At 66.4% G+C, this 12,277-nt stretch overlaps 2 protein-coding genes across 5 annotated transcripts; both read right to left on the bottom strand.

The window, feature by feature from the left end:
• Window positions 1-88: 88 nt before the first annotated feature.
• On the bottom strand, window positions 89-5,656 carry CERS2 (ceramide synthase 2). Its single transcript, XM_074809713.1, has 11 exons — window positions 5,559-5,656; window positions 3,606-3,779; window positions 2,915-3,032; window positions 2,685-2,803; window positions 2,496-2,553; window positions 2,357-2,407; window positions 2,124-2,216; window positions 1,836-1,964; window positions 1,654-1,760; window positions 1,387-1,540; window positions 89-1,093 (listed from the first exon to the last, which is right to left on the bottom strand). The coding sequence occupies exons 2-11, from the start codon at window positions 3,776-3,778 to the stop codon at window positions 965-967; spliced, it is 1,131 nt and encodes a 376-aa protein (XP_074665814.1). The 5' UTR covers window position 3,779; window positions 5,559-5,656; the 3' UTR covers window positions 89-964.
• Window positions 5,657-6,369: 713 nt separating this feature from the next.
• On the bottom strand, window positions 6,370-11,632 carry MINDY1 (MINDY lysine 48 deubiquitinase 1). Of its 4 annotated transcripts, none has more exons than XM_074809445.1 (12): window positions 11,264-11,632; window positions 10,052-10,184; window positions 9,741-9,842; window positions 8,886-9,508; window positions 8,699-8,756; window positions 8,511-8,575; window positions 8,229-8,387; window positions 7,724-7,826; window positions 7,498-7,640; window positions 7,212-7,403; window positions 6,938-7,105; window positions 6,370-6,776 (listed from the first exon to the last, which is right to left on the bottom strand). In XM_074809445.1, exons 4-12 carry the CDS (start codon window positions 9,393-9,395, stop codon window positions 6,708-6,710), a joined length of 1,467 nt encoding a protein of 488 aa, XP_074665546.1. In that variant the 5' UTR covers window positions 9,396-9,508; window positions 9,741-9,842; window positions 10,052-10,184; window positions 11,264-11,632; the 3' UTR covers window positions 6,370-6,707. The 4 variants fall into 4 exon arrangements, with proteins under 4 accessions (XP_074665546.1, XP_074665548.1, XP_074665545.1 ...); XM_074809447.1 differs by having other exon boundaries at window positions 8,886-9,494; XM_074809444.1 differs by lacking the exon at window positions 10,052-10,184.
• Window positions 11,633-12,277: the final 645 nt, after the last annotated feature.

The raw sequence follows: 12,277 nt of genomic DNA, 5'->3' as shown, positions 1-12,277 counted from the left end.
ACAAAAGCTGAAGGGGGCTGTGCCAAAGCAATCACCCCCCAAACCCCCGCAGGGGCCGCTGGGCCAGCCACAGACGATGCTCGAGCCCTTTATTTTTTTTATACCGAAGTTTATTAGTTTTTAACTTTTAATATATTTAACCTTTTATTTATTTTTTTTTTTAAAAAACAAAAACAACAAAACACGTTTTGGTCTGACGTTGGTTAATGGTCCTTTTCCCCCACCCCTCCGCGCTGGGAGGTCTCACCGCATCCCAGGTGGATGCAGGAGACAGAGCCAAGCCCGGCTCCTTCTGTCTTCCAAATAAATAGAAACAACAACAAAAAAAAAAAAAATCAGTTGCAAATTTGTCCTGTTACAGCTGGGGAAGGGACCAGGAGAGGCCACGGAAAGGGAGAGACTCAAAACCCATTAACAGAAGAGAAATGTGGGGATGAAACTCCTCCGTGAGACACGAGCAGTGACTGAACCCCGCAGGTTCCTTCCCCGAGGACTCGCACGGCCCCGGCTCAGCCCCCCCCGGGCTGCCCCCGCCGCCCCTCGCAGCCTCCCAGGGCGCTTCCACCGCGCCGTGGGGGGGGGAATAACGCGGGAGGGGCCCGAGCCGGGGGCTGCGGGCAGGGGAAGGAGCCGTCGCGGGGCTCTGCCTGTGGGGGGGCCCCGCGGTGGATTAAGGCAGCAGGTGAAAGGCAGAAACGGCCCTGACGCCGAGCGCCAGGTGGAGAAGCGGCGACCGCCGCCGCCCCCCCGCGCCGCGGCCCCTCTCCCGAGGCGGCGACGGAGGGGGCTGGGGGCCGAGCTGGGACCCCGGTTTGATCGGCTGGAGCAGGGAGGGGGGAGGATGACGGAGGGGACGGGAACCCCGGCGCTCCGCGGGGGGGGCGGCGGCATCGGCCGCCTCGCGGGTTCGGCCTCCGGGGGGGCCCCGGCCGCCCCCACCAGCGCAGAGACGGGGTGAGGGCGCTCAGTCGGTTTTGCGGTGGTTGTTGTTGAGGACGGGGTGGCCATTGGAGAGGGGCCCGTTCTTCGCCGCCTCCTCCTCCTCCTCCGAGTTGTCCGTCTCCTCACGGTCGCTCCTCTCATCCTCCACCACCTGCGGCGGGGGGAAGAGGGAAAGGCCGGGGGGGGGGGCTTGGTCAGCAGGACCACCTTTTCCTGCCGTGCCTCAGTTTCCCCCCATGGCAACCACTGTGGTTTCCTCCCCAGCAAGGGCTTCTCAGGGCTGGGGGGTCTCCCCTGCAAACCCCCCCCACCTTGGCCAGGCGCCAACAGAGCCCCTTCACCCTGCAGCCGCATCTCCCTGCGGGGCTGGGACCCCGACGCCAGCCCCAGGACCCCCCACGCCAGCCCCAGGACCCCCCACGCCAGCCCCACGAGCCCTCTTGCCTTTCCAGTTATGAACTTCTGGGCCATGCGGATGATGAGGTAGGCCCAGAAGATGTGCAGCGACTGCAGCACCACCATCATGAAGTTGAAGAAGTAGTAGCCGAAGAACGCCGGGTAGAGATCCAGCGGATAAACCACCGTGCAGTGCATGATCCTGCCGGGAGAAACGGCTCCGTCACGGGCAGGGACGGGCGTCCCACCCCCCCTGTGGGTCTCCCCACCCCGTGCCTCAGTTCCCCCACCCGCTCCGCAGCGACCGGCGCTCACCAGAAGGGCAGGATGACCAGGCGGGTGACGATGAAGACGGCGGCGAAGACGATGAAGATGTTGTTGCAGGTGTTTCTCCAGCCGGCGTAGTTGAACATCTTGGCGGACTGTGGGGGCAGAGGGGGGGGGTGTGAGGCGGGGGGGGCCGGGGCCAGGGCCGCGGGCGGCGGAGGGGGACGTACCTCCAGCAGATAATCCGAGGAGTCGTGCAGGGCCATGATGAGCGTCCCCGCACGGATGTAGTTGGCGAACCAGGAGAAGCTGATGAGGATGATGGTGGCCACGTGGTGGATGATTTGCTCTTTGAAGTCCTGAACCCAGGAAAGGGGGAGCCGGGGGTTACAGCAGCCCGGCTCCAGCTCCCAGAGCCCCACCAGCCCCCCGCTGTGGCCCCAGATCCCCCCCCCAGCCCCCTACAAGGGTGAACACCCTCCAAGACACCCCCGCGCCTGCCACCCGTCGCAGCCCACCTTGCGCTTGACGTCGGAGGCGATGCTGAAGAGCAGGGACCAGTAGAAGGAGAGCTCGATCATGTAGTACCAGTACTGGGAGGGCAGCATGCTCTGCAAGCCAACGACAGGCTGGGGGGGTCCTCCACGTGCCCCTGGGGGGGGGGGGGGTTGATCCCCTCCCGTACCCCCGGGCGGCTCCCGGGGGCAGGACGGGCCGGGGAAGGGCGGCTGGGCCGGGGTCAGGCGCTCACCTGGATGGGGTATCCCTTCCACACCTCCCGGAGGTCGTAGAACCAGGGTTTCTGCGGGGTGCGGGGAGGAGAGAGAGACAGAGAGGAGTCAGAGGGGGCCGGGGGGGGCGGGCACGCATGGGGGGGGGGCAGTACTTACATCCACTATGACAGCCATGCCAGCAATGAAAGCAATAAGGTAAAACGTGAATCGCCAACTGGAAAAAGGAAGCAGACGGTCCCTCAGACGGGCACCGGGGCGAGGGAGGGAGAAGGATGGACCCACCGGCCCCGCGGGTGCCCCCCCCAGCCCCCCCCGAGCGCTGGGACGTGGCTCGCGGGGTCTCACCTGGCCTCCCGGAACTTCTTGAGCAGGCTGGGCCGGTCCTGGTTGCGGCGGCGGCGAAACCAACGCTCCACCTGCCGCACCGAGCAGCCGCTCTTCTTGGAGAGCATCTCCACGTCGGCCTCGGGGGGGGACAGCAGGGACGTCAGCGCCGCAGGGCCCGGGCTGTGCCGCTCGCCCCCCGCCCTCCCAGGCCATAATCGAGCCCCTTTTGGGGACCCCCCTCCCCTCACCTGCTTGGGGTGTTTGGTGGTGGCAGCGTAAAACTTCTCCAGCACGGCATTGGGGGTGGCTTTTAACCTGATCTTCTCCTTGACATTCAGGAGCCCGGCCAGTGGGGTGGCCACGTACCTGGGGACACAAAATGTCCCCGTTTCTGCGTCACCCGGCTGATGGGGCCCCATCGAAGCCCCCCCCCAGGGACCCGCAGCCACTCGGTGCCTCGGTTTCCCCATCCCGCTGCTGCTTCAAGGTGGGTTTAACGGCGGGGGAATCCCCCAGGTCCCTCTGTCACCGCAGGGCTGGGGGACCGGCCCCCCCCCGAAGCAGCAGGGCCGTGTCCATCCCGGTGAAGGGTGCCCCCCCCCTTCCCCCGCTGTCCCAACAAAGCCCCGTCTGTTCCCGGCCTCGACTCGCCATTGTTTGCCCAACAAATCGCTCCTTAAACGCCGGGGCCCGCGGCCGCCCGTGCCGCGATAAGGGCGGCGGAGGATGCACAAAGCCGGGTTTGTGCGGGGCCACCAGGGCCTAAATGTGGTCTGGGGGGGGGGGGGCAGGACCCCCACTCGAGGTGCCACAGCCACCCCCGGCCGGGCTGAGCACAGGGCAACACGGCCAGGGGCTTGTCACAGCGTGTCCCCAGCCCCACGCGCAGGGAGAGATGGATCAGGGACCACCCCCCACCCCCCCAGGGATGGGACTCACGTCTCAAAGAGGTGCCGGACAACGAGGAAGAGGAAGGCCAAGGGGAGGGTGATGTAGAGATCTGAGGCTTTGGCGTAGACTCGCCCATCCCGGTCCTCCAGGTCGGCCCAGGTGAGGTTTGCCGGGAGCCAGAGCCGTTCCCACCAAAAATAGCTGTACAGGGTCTGAAACATGCTGGGGGGGGGGGGGAAAGAGAGCAGGGGGGTGAGGGAGGGGCCGCAGCCCCCCCGGAACGGGGGTCCCTGCTCCCATCTCCCCAACACGGCGGCAGGACCCCAACACCCCGAGCTGCAGGGACAGGCAGCGCCCGGGCCCCACCTCGGCTCCCGGCGAGGCCCCGGCCAAGCCACCTGCCGGGGAGGGTCCGTGGGCCAGTGAAACCCCCCCACGGGCCAGTGAAACCCCCGACGGGCCGCACGGAGCGGCCGGGCGCTGGGCTCCAGCCGAGAGGGACTTTGCTCCCCGCGGCGGGTGATGATTAACCGGGGCCGGCGGGACGGATCCTCGTCCCCGGGGTCCCCGTCTCCGGGACTTCCCCGGTGGCACCGGCCGGTGCCGGGCACAAGCCAGCGGGATGAAGAGGAGGGCGAAGGGACCCCCCCACCCCCCCCCCCGACGTGGTTTCTCTCCCGAGGGCATCCCGGGTGCGAGGCCCAACGCCGCTGGGGGGGGAAACTGAGGCACGGAGCCCCCGGGCGGGGGCCGGCGCGGCAGCCGCGGGATTAGGGATTTGCTGGGGGCACAATAAGCACCTTTGTGCCTCAAAAAGGCTCCCGGCGGCCCGGGGAGGGCGAGGCCGCCGTCACCCCCCCGCGGGGTCAGCGCATCCCCGGCACCGGCCCGTGGTTCCTCCGCCCTCGGGGAGCCGAGCCCGGGCTTCGGGGGGGGGGGGTCCCCGTCCCCGGGGAGGTGAATCCCCAGCGCGGAGCTGGGATTCGGGCGAGGGACGAGGCGGTTTCGCTCCGGGGAGGGGGAAGAGGAACCGCCGGGGCCGGTTTCGCAAACCGAGGCGGGAGCGCGCCCCAAGTCCCGTTAAACCGGGACAGGACGGGGCCGCGGGCGGGTAACGGGCGGGAGCGCGGGAGGACGCGGGGTGAGGCCCCGGTCAGGGCCGGCGGCACCTCCTGCCCCGGGGAAACGGGGACACCGAGGCCCAGCTGACGGAGAGGAGCCGGAACGGGGCGCGGCCGAGCCGGGGGTGGGAGGGGGGGGACGGGGACACCCTCAGCCGGACCCCCCCGAGGGGGTTTTAGGAACGATCCTGCTGGGAAGTGAAAAAATCCTGAAATTCTGAGGTCGCGGAAGAAAAAACAGGAGCGGGAGCATCGCTGGGCACCGAATCCCGGGCGGACCCTGCGCCGGGGGCTCCTGGGGTGGGGGGGTTGCTCCCCCCGGTTGGGGGGTACCGGTCACCGCGGCTGGAGCGACCCGGGGAGGCAGAGGCCCGCCCGGGGGGGGCCGCACCCCAGCCCCGGCGGGGACGGAGGCCGGGCCCGGGGCCTCGCAGCGGGCCGGGGGGGCTCCGCCTCCCTCCGGCCCCGGCCCCGGCCCGCCCCGCCCGGAGGAGCCGGGGGCGCCCCGCTGGGCCCTGCCGGGGGTCGGGGCGAGGGCATCGAGGCACGGGGCCGCCCGGGAAGCACCGGGAGGGCCCCGCCGGGCTCCGGGACGGACACCACCACCCCACCCCCCCCCCCGCCGCAGGGCCTCCCGCCGGGCCCTGCCCCGCCCGGGACCCCCCAGGCCCGGCCCCGCCGCAGCGGGGAGGCGCGGAGGATCGGGGGGGCGGCGGGTGCGGGGAACCGGGAACCAGCGACCACCCCCCCACACAACCCCCCCGCCCCGAGCCCCCGCCCCGGCCCGGCCCGACCCTCCCGGAGCGGGGCTGGGCCCGGCGGACACCGGAGGGCCCGGAGGTCCCGACCCCCCCGACGCCCCCCCCCCCCCCCCACTCACGCGCCGCCGCCCGGAGCCGCCGCCGCCGCCTCGCGCTGCCGCCGCCCCCCCCCGCGCCCCGCGCCAGGCAGCGGCGGGAGTGACGTCACCGAGGGCCCGGGCGGGGCGGGGCGGGGCGGGGCGGGCGCCAGGCCTGAGCAATCCATCGCCGGGCCCGCGATCGGCGGGGGCGGGCGGGGCACGGACGGACGGGCGGGACCTGCGCACCCGCTGGAAGTGCCCGACAGAGGCACGTGCGCGCTGTGCCCCCCCCGCTATAGGTCCCCTATATGCGCCCCAGCCCCCCCCTCGCTACAGGTCCCCTATATGTGCCCCAGTCCCCCCCCCGACCTATAGGACCCCATAGGCACCTCCCCACATCCCCTTCACACCCCCGTGCCCCCCCCGCCACACCCCCCTTTGCATGCCCCATACGCCCCTATGGACACTCCTGTGCACACCCGCCCCCTATATACTCTATACACACCCCTACAGACTCGCCCCCCCCCGCCCCGGTGGGGGTCCCTGTGTGCAGCGCCACTGCCGGCCCCGCCGCTGCACCCCACGGGGTCCTGTCACCCCAAAACCCCCCAAACCTGCGTGTCCGTGGGGTGCGGAGGGTCCCGTCACCCCAAAACCCCCCAAAACCCCCCCAAACCCGCGTGTCCGTGGGGTGCGGAGGGTCCCGTCACCCCAAAACCCCCCAAACCTGCGTGTCCGGGGGGTGCGGAGGGTCCCGTCACCCCAAAACCCCCCAAAACCCCCCCCCCCCCAAACCCGCGTGTCCGGGGGAGGTGGAGGCCCCCACTGGTGCCACGGCCGGACCCGCGCGTGGGGACAAGTCGTTTATTTGCCGAGGACTAAGGCCACGTTTTGGACACGGGGGTGCGTGTGTCCCCCTGAGGTGCGTGTCCCCCCCCAGACGCGCGTCCCCCCGCGTCTCGGAGTAGGGACCAAGGGGGTGGGACCCCCCCGTGTTGGGACCCCCCCGTGTTAAGGCCACTGGAAATATTTGGGTGGTCCCGGGCAGTGGGGGGGTGTGTCCCCCCACTCCTGCCCCCAGGGACTCCCCCCCCGGGATCTCCCCAGAGGACAGACGAGAGCGGGGTGAGTCGGGGGGCTCCAGGTGGGGCAGGACCCCCACGGGTGCCCCCCCGTGGGGGGGGCCGGTCATAGGAGGGTGCAGTCCAAGTCCGGCTTCTGCCGCTGCCTCCGCTCTCCGCCCGGGTGTGCGCGGCCCTGCGGGCACAAGGAGGGGGCTGGGGGGACCCCGCAGAGACCCCCCCCACCGTCCTGGGGGGACACCGCCACCCCCCCGGCGCCGGGCGGTGGGGCAGAGCAGGGGGGTGAGGAGCACCCGGCCCCCCACGCTGCTGTCCTGGGTGGGGGCACCCCGATACCTGCGCTGGGACCTGCCGCTGCTGCTGCTGAGGATGAGGGTGATGAGGATGATGAGGATGATGATGCTGATACTCCTCCTGCTGCAGCTGGCGAGCGAGCTCCAGGTCGCTGAGCGCGGAGAGGCCTTGGCCCTGCTGCTGCTGCAGCGACAGCGCGATCATGTAATCCTGGGGGGGCAGAAAGAAAAGAGGGGGGGGCTCAGCAAACCCTGCAGCACCCCCCGGAGCGGGGCCGGGGCTCAGGTGTCCCTCGTTGCCACCCGTTGTCCCCTACCTGGTCCACTTGTCTCTGCTGGAGCCGGGGATCCGGGGGGGCCGCGGTGGCCCCCTCCTTGCCCGGAGCGTGGCTGAGATGGAAATCGGTGTCGCAGAAGCAGCTGTCGCCGTCCACGTTGTGGAGGCTCTCCCAGACCACCCCCTCCTCCTGCAGGAAGCCCTGGTCCGTCACCAGCAGGTAGAGGTGGCCCTGGGGAGAGGGGACAGGGGACAGTCAGCCCCGGGCAGCGTCCGGGGGGGGTCTGTGGGCTCGAAGGAAGCCGGGGCTGGGGCCGGGGCCGCACCTTGTGCTTTATCATGGTGCTGAAGTGGTTGTTGCGGAAGAAGACGCTGAGCTCGCCCTCGCGGACGGCAGCCGTCAGCTCGCACAGCCCGTGGTAGGTCAGCTGGGAGGCCGTGGCCTCCAGGAACTGCTCGGCCACCAGCCCTGGGGCGAGAGCGGGGCGGGAGCGGGGCTGGAGCCTCGAGGACCCCCCCCCGGGGACCCCCGGAGACTGGGGGGGCCGTTACCTTCGCTCACCAGGCTGGAGTCGCTGGCCTGTTTGCAGGTGATGATCTTCTCCACCAGCTGGTTGTAGCTGAGCTTGCCCACGGCTTGTAGCACCTCCGGGCTCTGCGGGGCCGGGGAGGGCCGGGGGGGTGAGCACCGGCTCCGCGGGGAGGGGGAGGCCCAGGGACCCGCCGCAGCCCAGCCGCACGCGGGAGGACGGGTCGGTTGGACCCTTCCCCGAGCAGCTGCTGGCCCATCGCTCCGCCACGGGGACACCCAAGAAGCCGGGAAGGTTTGGGTTGGGGGGGGACCTTCAAGGATCATCTAGACCCCCCCTCCTGCCACGCACAGGGCCACCTTCCACTAGCCCAGTTGCCCAAAGCCCCGTCCAACCCAACCTTGAACCCTTCCAGTGATGGAGCAGCCACAGCTTCTCTGGGCAACCTGTGCCAGGGCCTCACCAGCCCTTGGCTCATCCCTGGACCCACGCAAGCCACCGGCAGGACAGCGGTGGGGCCGGCTCACCTGGGGGTCCACTAGCCAGCCGTGGTAGAGCGGGACGTTGAGGAGGTCGAAGACGATGCACTCGGGCGTGTACTCGAAGTCCGAGACGCCCGTGAAGCGGACGTTGACGTCCAGCCCCGTCGCGAGCTTGGGGAGGACCATCATGGTGTCGTTGATGTTCTGGAGAGGGGGGAAGAAACAAGGGGGGGCGAAGTGGCACCCCCAATCTTACAGCCCAAGGCCACCAGCGCTCACCGAGGTGGGGCGGGGGGATGGATTTTTGGGCTGGAAGTTGCTCCTCACCTGCTGGAAGTTGAGCTGCAGCCCCTCCGACGGCTCCCGGGGTTGGGTGGAGAGGATGCAATCCCCTGGAAGGCGAGGCAGCGCGCTCAGCCCTCAGCACGGCGCCGGCTAGCCACGGCACAGCGCCAGCTAGCCACGGCACTGGGGTGGGGGCCACAGCACTGGGGTGGGGGCCGCGGGGAGCTCACCCAAATGTGCCATCAGCTCCTCGGCCGAGATCACTTCCTTCTGCGGGGGCAGCTTCACCTGGGAGCACCGAGAGGCTGGGCACCGGCCCCCGGCCCCTTCCCCTCGCCACGCAGGGGGAGCTGAGCCCCATCCCCCCTCGCCAGCCCCCCCAAATCCCCCCCAATCCCCCCCCAACACCCCACTTGCCTTCCACTGCAAGAAGAGGATGTTCATGATGGCCAGGAGCGGGCAGGGCCCGTTCTCGCTCTGCGTGATGACGGGCGTCCGCTCGCCCTTCCAGCTGATCCACTTCACGCAATAAAAATCCGCCTCCGCTTCCCGCGTCGGGGTGTGGGCTCGGGGGGGCTCAGCCGGTAGCCCCAGCGCCCCGGCACCCGGGCTGGGCACAGGGGCACCCGGCAGGGACCCCCCACCCTCCGCGGGCTGTTTCTCCTGAGCATCTTCCCTCAGATGCTCATCGGAGGGGAGATGTGGGGCGCAGCCCGGCTGCCCCACGCCGGGGCTGGATGGCACCTCCTCCTCCTCCTCCTCCTCCTCCTCGCCGCGCGGCACGGCCGCTTGCCCACCCGGCGCTGGGCTCTCCGGGCCACCAGCCAGAGTTTCCTCCCCGCCGACGGCCCCCTCCGGGAGCTGGCGGGTCCATTCGCCGCTGGAAGGGGCCAGGATCGTCCCTCCCTGCTCCGGCGGCTGCTCCATCGGGACCCTCACCGCGGCGTCCGGCCTCGCGCGGGGCCGGGTCAGGCCCCTGGGAACGCTCCGGCTCCGTCCAGAAAGAGCCGCATCCCAAACTTCTCCCTTAGGAGATAAAACTTGGGTATTTTGAGAAAAAACACACATATTAGTCCAATATATTTACCAGCTACAGCTCGTTTAGCTCAGATTTCTTCTCCCCCATCCCTTTACATTTGTTTCAATAATGGAAAATAAAACGTTGGCTGCTCACGCCTCGAAGCGACCGTTAAAAAAATTAACGCCACGGACGCGTGCGGATTTTATCTGCCTCCTGTTTGCACGGAAAGAGGGAAAAAACCCCAAACCAACCTGGGAGGAAGGGAGGGGCTCGATGGAGCGGTGCGGGGGCACGGTCGGAGTCCTGCGCCTCCGCCGGGGTTTTCCTGCGGATTCAGCCCCGTGAGGATGCTCCTGCGGAGAGATTTGGGAAATTTGGCTTTGAAATAGTCACGAGAATTGGAAAGTTTGGCTTTGAAATAGTCAAGAGATTTGGGAAATTTGGCTTTGAAACACTCAAGAGAATTGGAAAACGTGACTTTGACACCCGCAGGAGCGCGGCAGCTCCGGCTGGGACTCGGTTTCCCGCCCCGTCCCCCCCCTGTGCCCCCCCCCCAGCTCACCGGCCGCTCTCAGCCCCTCGTCCCCCGCCCACGCACAGGTCAGGATCGGGCCCCTCCTGCACCCGCCGCCGCTCCCAGGGGATGCTCGGAGAGAGGCGCAGGCAACGACGGCGATAAACGGCGATGGAAGCGCCTGGGGAGGGTGGAAATTTTGGGAAAAAGGGGTTTTTTTGGGGGAGGTGGTGAAAGCCTGGGAGAAAATGAAGGGGGTTGGTGCCCGCTGAGGTGTTCTCGTCTCTTCTAGGGCCGGAGCGGAGGGGCCTTGGGGGAAAGGAAGGGCCGGGGATGGTGCCCGCTGGTCACCGTCTGTTTGTTATTGTTCATTGATAAATAAATAAGCAGAGCAGTGATAAAGAGAAATAAATGAGTAAATAAATATTCTCGAGAAATAAATAAGGTGTGTAGTTATAGAGATAAATAAATAGTGTTAGTAAGTATATAAATATTCTTGATAGGTAGATAAATAGATAAATCAATATTCTTAATAAATAAATCCATAAATATGCCATTTCTATGGCACAGAACTAAACAAACGGGCTCGATAGACACACGTGTACGTAGGTAAGAGGCAGTTAATGCTACTGGACAAATACTAAACAAGCATTTTGGTAAGTAGATTAATAAATAGTCTTAATAACTAAATAATTACATACGTATTCTTTATAAATAAAAAATTAAAATAAAATAAAGTAAAATAAGATAAAACAAAGTAAAATAAAATAAAGTAAAATTAAAAAATAAAACAAAATAAAATAAAACAAAATAAAACAAAACAAAATAAAATAAAATAAAATAAAATAAAATAAAATAAAATAAAATAAAATAAAATATGAAATAAAATGAAATAAAATAAACGAAATCACTCCAGTGCCCGGTGCCGCACCCGCCGCCCCAGACGCCGGGGCAGCGTCCGACGAGGCGCCGGGACCGGAAAAACCGGCTGGTGGGGGCTGGTGCAGCCCTGGCCGGGGGGGCCGGGGGGGGGGCCGGCGGGGCTCCGGGGGCCGCCCGGCCTCAGTGTCGTCCCCCCCGGCCGCGGGGGCAGCCCGGGCCGAGCACCCCCGGACCCCCCCCCGCCGCCCCCAAACCCGCCCAAACCGACCCAAAACGCCGCCGCAGCCCCCGCGTCGCCCTTGACCCGTCGCGGCCCCCCCGGGGCAGGGGGGGGTCACCGCCCCAACACCCCCCCCGCGCCCCCAGCCCCGCTCTTACTCGGCAGCCGCTTTGCTGCTCTCCTTCCCCCACTTCTTCCTTCTTTTCCTCCTTTTCTCTTCTTTTTTCTCCTTTTTCCTTCTTTATTCCTTTTTCCTTCTTTTTTCTCCTTTATCCTTTTTTCCTCTTCTTTTTCCTTTTTTCTTTTTCCTCCTTTTTTCCTTTTTAATTCTTTTTTTCCTCTTTATTCCCCTTTTTTCCTCCTTTTTCCTTCTTTATTCCTCCTTCTCCCTCCTCCTTTCCTCCTTTTCCCCTTCTTCTTTCCTCCTTATTCCTCCTTTCTACTCCTTTTTGCTCTTTTTTTCCACCTTTTCCCTTCTTTATTCCTCCTCTTCCCCTTCCCTATTCCTCCTTTTGCCCTCCCTTTCCTCTTTTTTCCTTCTTTTCCCCCTTTTTCCCCGCCGTTTGCCCGCTCCCCGGCCGAGGCCTGCGCTGCGCCGCCAGCCCCGCTCCGGCTCTGCCGGGGGGCGGATTTACGGCCGGGCGAGGAGGAGGAGGAGGAGGAGGAGGAGGAGGAAGAGGAGGAGGAGGAGGAAGAGGAGGAGGAGGAGGACGGGCAGGAGGGGTGGAGAGCGCAGGCAGCTGCCTGCAACGCCGCCCGCTGCCGGTTCCCTCGGGCACGCCGCGGCGTCGGGGCGAGCGGCAGCTTCCCCGGGCGAGGGTTGGCCACCGGCACCACCCACAACCCCCGATTTTCCCGTTTCTCCCCCGTTTTGAGGCCCGGTGCTGGGCAGGAGCAGGGGGGCGGTGGGTGCCCCCCCGATTTCACCCGCTGACGGGTGCGACGGCCACGAGCCGGGGTGCGGCAGCTGGTCAGAGGTTACTGGTCACCAGTAACTAGTCACTGGCCACCAGTCGGGATGGGGTGACGCCGTCCTGGGCTGTAATAAAGTGGGGGGGGGGGGGGCACAGCCTGTCTGGGGGTTCCCTGGGGTGTCAGGGGGATTTGGGGGTGGTAGGGGGGGGCTTGGGGGGGTTGAGGTGTCAGGAGGGTTTGGGGGTGTTAAGGAGTGG

The sequence above is a fragment of the Strix aluco genome, chromosome 30 (assembly GCF_031877795.1).
Source record: "Strix aluco isolate bStrAlu1 chromosome 30, bStrAlu1.hap1, whole genome shotgun sequence".
NCBI lineage: Eukaryota > Metazoa > Chordata > Aves > Strigiformes > Strigidae > Strix > Strix aluco.
The sequence above is the reverse complement of the archived record's forward strand: the minus strand, read 5'-3'. Positions and strand labels throughout refer to the sequence as shown.